Source organism: Sciurus carolinensis, chromosome 17 (assembly GCF_902686445.1).
Source record: "Sciurus carolinensis chromosome 17, mSciCar1.2, whole genome shotgun sequence".
NCBI lineage: Eukaryota > Metazoa > Chordata > Mammalia > Rodentia > Sciuridae > Sciurus > Sciurus carolinensis.
In genome coordinates, this window is record NC_062229.1 from 21874504 (window position 1) to 21883461 (window position 8958).

The window sequence follows — 8958 nt, forward strand, 5'->3', positions numbered from 1 at the left end:
CGGGGCGGGCGTGAGGACTGGTGAGAGAGTGTGGATTGGTCGGCAACCGCGTGGGGCATTCATGGAGCGGCGGAGACTCGCGGTTGGCTGGCGCAGCTCGGGGCGGGGCAGAGCGGCGCGCCTGTTTCTGCGCCCAGGGTGGCGATGGCGCCGGGTGGCTGGCAGAGGCTGCGTGGTCTGTGGGCAGCCGGGCAGCCTCTGTTCCAGGGCCGTGCGCTTCTGGTCACCAACACTCTGGGCTGCGGCGCACTCATGGCAGCCGGTGATGGCGCACGCCAGTCCTGGGAGATCCGCGCCCGGCCTGGACAGAGGTTCGACCCACGGCGCTCAGGTGAGGAGGCCGGCGCTGCTGGCCTTTCAGCCTCGGGGACCTGTGTCCCTTCCCAAGATTAGGAGATCCTCGTATCCGGCCAGGGGTCGGTCTCTCCTGATCGTAGCCGCCGCCTCCGTCAGGACCCTACCTCGGCGTGCTCCCGAGACGCCGATATTTCCGCCCTGAGTCTCTGTCCCCGAACACCCCCGGGTCTCCGTCACCCCCCAGACCCAGGATCTTAGTCCGCTTCCATCACCTCCCAACCCTGGAATCAGCCATCCACCGTGGAGCCTGGAACAGCGTCTGTCTGGCGGTTTTCTGGCTGAGGCTTGGGGCGGGCACCGGGCTTACCACATCTTAGCCAGGGAGATGTGGGGTTTGCTGGCCTGATCTGGCACCCTGTTTCTTATGCCACCTCAGCCAGCATGTTTATGGTGGGCTGCAGCATGGGCCCCTTCCTGCACTACTGGTACCTGTGGCTGGACCGCTTACTCCCCGCATCCGGCCTCCGAGGCCTCCCAAACATCCTCAAGAAGGTCCTCGTGGATCAGCTCGTAGCCTCTCCTATGCTGGGCGTCTGGTACTTCGTGGGTAAGGAGCCCATGAGCTTGGGTTTTGCGCCTCATACATTGGGATGGGTGGAGACAGCTTTGTGTTAAGGAGGATGCAGAGATGCGATTCTGATGTGCTTCTGTGTGGTGACCCTGGACCGGGAAACAGATCGCATAGGTGACAGAATAGATAGGGAGCCAGTGGGGTTTGGTGTGGATGGTGGTGAGTGTAGGGGAGATGAGGACATTGTCTGGGGGCTGTTCTGGCTGACACCGAGCTGGCAGACAGGAGGGTCAGCCTATGCAAAGGCCCTGAGGCCTGGAGGAAGAAGAGTGGGGACTGGGATGAATGGGGTACAGTCACCCCAGCCCTAGGCTCTGTGGAGAGTCTTGGCAGGGCTGCTCATTCCCCACCCTCCAGGCTCAGTTTCCTTGGCTGTAAAGAAGAACTAATAAAAACAGATTCCACCTCAGGGTGTCTCCTTCTTTGGGGAATGTGCTTATATTAATTCATAAGTGACTTGTTCTGTATTGTTCCCTCCACCAACCACCCTGCTGTACCACACATCTCACCAGACTGCCCCATACCCTCTGTCCAGGAAGCCCTGTCGCTTAGAGGTCCAACCCCGCCCCACCATCACGGGGCCAGTTCATCTCCAGGGTACTATGTGGCCTCTGACACTCATTTCTTGGTTTCCTTCCCAGGCCTTGGCTGCCTGGAGGGCCAGACGCTGGACGAGAGCTGCCAAGAGCTGCGGGACAAGTTCTGGGAATTCTACAAGGTGGGCATCCTCCAGCCCCGCCCCTTATGCTACCCTGCTCCACCCTCTCAGCGCTGGCCCCCCACCCCTTACCACACTCCACCCCTCCCCGTAGGCTGACTGGTGCGTGTGGCCCGCAGCGCAGCTGGTGAACTTCCTCTTCGTGCCTCCCCAGTTTCGGGTCACCTACATCAATGGTCTGACGCTAGGCTGGGACACATACCTGTCCTACCTGAAGTACCGGGTGAGTGTGGTGGGTAGACCAGGCACCCAGGGGACTCCCCTGGCGCCATCTCTGTGAGCCCCAAATGGGAGTACAGCCACCAGTAGAGCGTGAGGGCTTCCTCTGAGGGCCCCTGAGGCTGCACCCCGTGGGCACGTGGGCACGTGGGGCGCTCCTCAGTAATGGAGAAGATGCAGCTCTGCCATCTGATGGCCCGTGCCAGGTACTGGTGTGACCTCCACCAGGTCCTGGCTGCGCATTGAGCAGGGCTGAGCCCAAGCCTGAGGACAGGAAGTGTGGGCTCAGGGGCAGGGGATGTAGCTCTGAGAGCACTTGCCTCACTTGTGAGAGGCCCTGGGTTCAATCCCAGCACCCCCAAAAAAGAACCATGGGCGCAGGAGGTTTCTGGAGGGACGAACAGGATGTGACCAGACACTCTCATGCTGACAGATCCCAGGCCCTCTCACGTCCCCAGGCTGTGTGACCCTGGGCACCCGAACCGACTGAGCTGCCTAACAGCCAGGACTAGATGCAAGACAGGGCAACATCAACGAGGCGCTGACCGCCCCTCAAGCCAAAAGGGGAGCAAACTCCCTAGCAGCCAGGGTCCTGGGGCCACCACCCAGGCCCACCTGACTCCGAGGCTCCCAGCTGAGCTGCCCTTCTGACGCTCACGCCTGGCCTATTTCCCCATCTGGACAACCACGAGATGGACAGTCGTCTCCCAACCCTTTCACTGGAAGCCTAATAAGACCTGTGACCAAGACGTCCCACCCACAGCACGGGGCCTCAGCCAGGCAGCCGGTCTCAAGCACCAAACCCTGACCACTGCCAAGGCCTGGCTGGGGGCCACACAGCCACACTGGGGCTTTCCCAGGAGCTGGGACCAAGGCAAGGACATGGCCATCCCCTTAGAACAGGGTCTGATCTGGAGTTAACTCCCAAAAGCTTTAGGCAGGACAAGGGAGCCTCCGGGTCTCCTCTTTCCCTGGTCAAGAGCCATGGAAGTGCTATTAAATTCTCTCTGTAATTGAAAATCTTGTGACTGTCCAAAGAGCAGGGGAGGGCAGGACGGCCGCAGAGGGACACAGCGCGGTCCATTCACTTTATTGGATTGTGTGTAGAGTGTCATTACATCTCCTAGGGGACTGAGGGGCACATTTGACACTTGTGACATCAGACAGGTCTGGAGGAGTGGTCCCAGGGTGGTGAATACACCCCCAGCACCCCACCCACCCAAAAGATAAAACGCTGGGGCAGAGGAGCCCGCCAGAGGAGCCCGGATGCCCACCCCTGTGGTCCCGCGGAGAAACCCCGCAGGGGCCCGGCTGCGCTGCATCAGGAAGGGCTGGCAGCCTGGCCACCCCCATCACCACATCAGCCTGCTCTGGGGTGTCATCTGGTCCCCTCTTCACAACCAACAACTGCTGATGAGGGTGACTTTAAAAAAAAAGGTGGGGTCTCCAAAGGAGGGTGAGCAGTGACCACGACACGCCACAGCGGAGCAGGGGCAGGGTTCTATGTACAGGGCGGGGAGGGCGGGGGGCCCGGGCCCCTGGGGGGTATCTTCAATAAATAAATAAATAACTACATAATAAATAAGGGTGATGGGCTGTCAGGGACGGGGTCCCGCGGCCCTGGGGGGCGGGGCGGGGCGGGGCCGGGGGCGGGGCTGCCCTCAGCAGGCGCAGTCCTGGTGCGGAGGCGCCTGCTGGTCGGTGAGCTGCGGGCCCTGCTTGGCGCCGGTCACAGCGGGGTCGGCCGTGTCCAGTGACTCAGACATCTTCTCGCAGATGACGTCCACCAGGCGCTCAAAAGTTTGCTTGACGTTGATGTTGTCCTTAGCACTTGCCTCAAAGAACTCGAACCCTGTAGTCAGGGGAGGGAAGGGTAAGGACCCTTCCTCCCACCTTGCTCCCAGAACCCAAAGGCCCATTAAAGGCACTGACAAGTCCCTCAGGGAAGCCACACTGGACTGGGACAGTCCTGCATTTCCCATCCTTTCTTCATCCGGAAACTGTCTCCAGGGCCCTAGTAAGACGCCTCCAATCTCCACTACCCAGCCCATCACCGTGCACTGGCCCTGGAAATCTGATACTCAGATCCAACTGTGCCTACCCTCCCTTAAATACCCTCCATGGTTCCCTATTGTTCTGAGAAGTTCTGGCCTCTCTGCACGTGGTGAGGCCCTGCACCACTGGCTGCATTTTCTGCAGTCAAAGCTCATGTTCCAGCCACGTGGAGCCACGACCTAAACACACAGGATGGTTCTCATCTCTGGCCTTGGCCGCACTGTGTCTGCTCCAGGAAGCCCTCTGCACTCCCCCATGGCCTCCTCTGGCCCAGTCTCAAGTGCAAGCCTTTCAGAGGCCCTTAGCCCAGCATGAAGCCAAACAGCCCGCGAACTCCTACACATCCATCAGGACCCCCTCAGGTAGCTCAGGGTCAAGAGCAGTTTGCAGAAAGCGCGAATCTGCAAATCTCATCATGCCTCTGCTGCGAGCCTTTGGGCATGTGTCCTTCCCTTGTAGGGCCTCAGTGTCCCTTTTCTAGCCTCATGGGTCCCCCACCTGCTAGGCACTCACCGAGATGGTCAGCCAGCTGCCGGCCACGTTCCGATGACACCACCCGCTCATCCTCCATGTCACACTTGTTCCCCACCAGCAGCACCTGGGCATTGTCCCACGAGTAAGTCTTGATTTGGGTTGACCTGCATGGGGCAGCAACAGGGTTGGGTTAGGGGCTGGGGGTCCCTGTCGCCATCCCCAAGTTCTGGTTCTCCCTTGCTCTGGGGAGAAGACCTTGAGCCTGGCCCACCAGCCCCCCACCCAGAGTCCCCGCCAGCCACCGCTGCCCATATTCCTCCGACATGGCCAGCTTGGTCCTTGCTCACTGCCTCTGTCTGCCGGGTGCCCACTATCCTCTCTCCGATGACCAGCCTCCTCCTCCAGGGAGCCCTCCAGGCCATCTCTCCTGCTGAGAACTCACACGCTCTTTCCTCCCTGTGGGTATTTGCTCCCAAAGCTGCCTGGCTTCAAACTTCTGCTCTCTTGGGCTGGGCTGGGGCTCAGGGCGGAGCACCTGCCTAGCACGTGTGAGGCACTGGGCTCAATTTTCAGCACCGCATATAAATAAATAAAGGTCCATTGCCAACTAAAAAAGTATTTTTAAAAAATTCTGCATTCAAGCAACCCCTCCCAACTCCCTCACAGTCCCCGAAAGTACTTCCTCTGCAAGAAATTCAGAAATTCTCTGAATTATGTCTAAGCAGAACATTTATTTGTTTACTTATTTTGCAGTACTGGAAATTTAACCCAGAGGCGTTCTACCATACAGCCCTTCTTAATTTTGGAAATTTTTTTTTTGGTTTTGGTACTGGGGATTGAACCCAGGGGCGCTTACCCACTGAGCCACATCCCAGCCCTTTTGTATTTTATTTAGAGACAGGGTCTCACTGAGTTGCTTAAGGCCTTGCTAAGTTGCTGAGGCTGGCTCACTTGTGATCCTCCTGCCTCAGCCTCCCAAACCACTGGGATTACAGGTGTGAGCCACCGTGCCTGGCCCCTTTTTAGTTTTTATTTTAAGACAGGTTCTCACTAAGTTGCCAAGGTTGGCCTCTAACTTGCAATTTTTGTGCCTCAGCCTCCAGAGTCACTGCAATTCACAGGCGTGCATCACTGTGTCTGGCTGTTTTATTTTTGAGATGGGGTCTGGCTATATGGCCCAGGTTGGTCTCAACTTCTTGGGCTCAAGTAATCCTCCTGCCTCAGACTTCCAGCAGCTGAAACTATAGGCACCTGCCACTGTCCCTGGCCAGGGAGAACATTTAAATGGTTCCAACCTCAGGTCTGGGAATGTGGTCAGTGGTAGTGCCTATACCTAGCATTGACAAAGCCCTGTATTTGACCCCCACCACCTCCAAAAAAAATAAGAAAAAAGAAAAAGCAATGTTGCCAGGCACAATGGCGCACACCTGTCATCCCGGGAGCTCAGGAGGCTGAGGCAGGAGGATCGCGAGGTCGAAGCCAGCCTCACAACTTAGCGAGGCCCTAAGCAACTCAGTGAGACCCGTCTCTAAATAAAATATAAAAAGGGCTGGGGATGGGGCTCAGTGGTTAAGCGCCCCTGGGCTCAATCCCTGGTACCCCCAAAAAACAAAAAAGAAACACAACCTTTAACCTACGTCAACTGCTTTTAGTTAGTGTTCCCGCCCACTTCAGATCCCAGACTTTCCCTTGATTTTCCTAGAAGGGTTTCCATCTGAAGTGTCCCCTTCCATTTTGGTTTTGCATCAGGCCTTGGTCAGAGGTCTGAGAGGAGTGGGGCAGGCTCACCAGTCCTGCACGGCATTGAAGGACTCCCCGTTGGTGATGTCGTACATGAGGATGAAGCCCATGGCACCCCGGTAGTAGGCGGTGGTGATGGTCCGGTACCGCTCTTGCCCGGCTGTGTCCTGGGGAGGAGGAGACGGCAGTCACAGACCCACACATGAGCTCCTCGCGGAGAAAACTTGCTCTGAGATTATCCAGTCTGGTCCCTTCAGAGCCCAAGAGGGACAGGCTCTTGCCCAGGCCTCAATGGTTCAGGAAAAGCCGGTGGGTCACTGTATCCCAAGCTCTTAGTCCTCACTCATCCTACTGCAGAGTCCTTCCCTACTTATTCCACAAACACATACTAGGCACAAAGCACACACCATGAGCGACACCCTATCACAGCGCACAGCTGATGACCAAATGGACAGAAACCCCTTCCCTGTGGAATGGACGACACCTTGCAGGAAAAAGACGAGAACCAGCCAGGTGTGGTAGTGACTGCCTAACCAGCGACTCAGGAGGCTGAGGCAGGAGGATCACAAGTTCAAGGCCAGCCTCGGCAACTGAGCAAGACCCTGTCTCAAAATAAAAAGGGCTGGGGGTGGAGCTCAGTGGTACAGCACTTGCCTAGCACATATGAAACCCTGGGTTCCATCCCCAGCACTGTGAAAATAAAATTAAATAATCACATAAACAGAGCCTGTTGGGGGGTAACGAGGACTGAGGAGATAAATAAAGCCCGCCCAGGATGGGGAGTGTGGAGTGGGGGGCAGTTTAAAAACCTGAGGAGGGGAGGGAGGGAGGAGCAGCCCACACTGACCACACAAAGCCCAGAGTTGCGGCTGTACCTAGCATGTTTGAGAAACAGTGAGCAGGCCATAGGGAAAAGCCAGGCAGGGTCTCCTGGGCTGGGTGAGGGGTGCAATGGAAGCCATGGAGGGTGGGCAGAAAAAGGGCAGTTGTAACTTAACAGGCTCCCTCTGGCCTCTGTAAGCATGAGGGAGGAAGCCAGGAAGCCCTAGGCAGCTATAGCATCTGTCCCAGGAAATGAGGATAGGGGCCAAGATCTGGCTGAAACCTCATAAGGAGTTCCAGAAAAAAACGGAAGATGGGGAAACAGGCAGGAACAGACGGAACGGGGGTGCTCTATGATCCTGTACACCCAGGTACACAGTAGGCAACTGATAAATGCCCAGGGTGTGAATGAATGAATGAATGACTCTAACCAGGAAAATAGACAACCAAGCTGGGGTTGCTTTGCCAGCAGGGGAAGAAGCCCTACAGCCCAACCCACCCAAATTTGCAGCTTGATCCTCTTGTCGTTGCGGTAGATGGTCTTGACCTTGAAGTCAATGCCCACAGTGCTGACGAAGGCGGGTGTAAAGGAGTCATCCGCGTAGCGGAAGAGGAAGGACGTCTTGCCCACGCTGCTGTTGCCAATGATGAGGATCTTGAACATGTAGTCGAAGTTCTGATCCGAGGACTCCTTCTGCCCATAGCGGGAGTCTGTGGCGGATGCCATCTGGGGGTGCGGGTTGTAGGACAGCATGAGGGGCTCTCTCCATTCCCAACTGCCCAAGCCCAGGCACAGGATAGAGAGAGTTGCAGAGGAGTACTGATGTTGGGAGACCCCTCTTAAACCATCAGGAGCCCCAGTATTAATGAGGGTTGCCCCACCAGAAGCCCAGCCGTGACCTTGAAAGGCCCAAGGTTTCAAAGGAGGAGCTCAAGGGGAGCGCATGGGGCCATCCCTGCAGCCCCTCCATCAGGCTTGCGCCCCAGGTCAGAACTGTAACCCTAAACCCCATGGCTCTACTCTGAGGGGTGACTGTGGCCGGCCCCGCCCCCCATCAATCTTTCATGGTCCTCAGAATCAGGCTGCACGGACGCACGTGCACACGAGTGTATGGTCCCGCGGGGACGCGCATGGTGCGTCTGCAGCTCCCCTTCCGCGGAACGCCTAGGTCGGGAGAGCTCAGGCCAGGGGAGCTGTATCACGTGACAGTGGCAGGGCGCGCACAAACTCAGATGTACACAGTCCCACACACATCTGTACACGCTTATACATAGAGTGTGCAAACACAGGTACACAGGGCACAGTCACAGGCACCTGTCTGCATACCAGTTCACACACAGAAATGCGCAAACCCACCTGGGCGCACGGCTCCCTGCAGGCGTGTGCACATTACTCACATGGACACAGATCTCTGTGCACGTATGCACAGAGCAGAGCACACATATGCATAGTCCATGAATTTCCCTTCACGTGTGTGCGTTACGCGGGTCACACGGAGTCACGTGAACATACCCAGGTACACACGCAACTGTACACAGACCCGCTGGCACAGGCGGGCGCGCACACTCGTGTGCACACCACGCGCACGCGCACGCAAGAGCCTTCCGCGCGCACAGTTCCCGCAAGGCACTCACCACCCCTCCCCCTACGCCGCAGCGCCTGGGGGTTGGGGGTACTGGTGAGGATCGGGCAAGTGGGAGCCTCTGGACCTAACCCTTCCCTCGCCCACCACCGCCGCTTCTATCCCCCCATTCAACCCTGGCCAACCTCGTCCCCCTCCGCAAACCCATCAGTCAAATGAAGGTTATGCAGGTGCTCAGCAGGAGCACACCAGGACGCCCGAGAGCTCACCTTGCCCTGCACCAATGTGGCAGCGACCCGAGTGGCGGCGACTTCTTTGGCGGTGGCGGTGACGGAGACCCCCAGTGAGCTGATGTGGGGATGTGGGGCTGCGCGGCAGCAGCAGCAGCAGCAGCAGCGGAGGCGGCGGCGGCGGCGGCG

The 8958-nt window shown here is 57.7% G+C and overlaps 2 protein-coding genes across 2 annotated transcripts; one reads left to right on the top strand and one right to left on the bottom strand.

Annotated features, from left to right (window-relative positions):
* Positions 1-98: 98 nt before the first annotated feature.
* On the top strand, positions 99-3391 carry Mpv17l2 (MPV17 mitochondrial inner membrane protein like 2). The gene is made up of 5 exons (XM_047532256.1): positions 99-331; positions 734-904; positions 1570-1646; positions 1741-1869; positions 2299-3391. The coding sequence occupies exons 1-5, from the start codon at positions 145-147 to the stop codon at positions 2353-2355; spliced, it is 621 nt and encodes a 206-aa protein (XP_047388212.1). The 5' UTR covers positions 99-144; the 3' UTR covers positions 2356-3391.
* Positions 2923-8958, bottom strand: Rab3a (RAB3A, member RAS oncogene family). Its single transcript, XM_047532255.1, has 5 exons — positions 8809-8958; positions 7456-7683; positions 6183-6301; positions 4434-4558; positions 2923-3717 (listed from the first exon to the last, which is right to left on the bottom strand). Exons 2-5 carry the CDS (start codon positions 7681-7683, stop codon positions 3527-3529), a joined length of 663 nt encoding a protein of 220 aa, XP_047388211.1. The 5' UTR covers positions 8809-8958; the 3' UTR covers positions 2923-3526.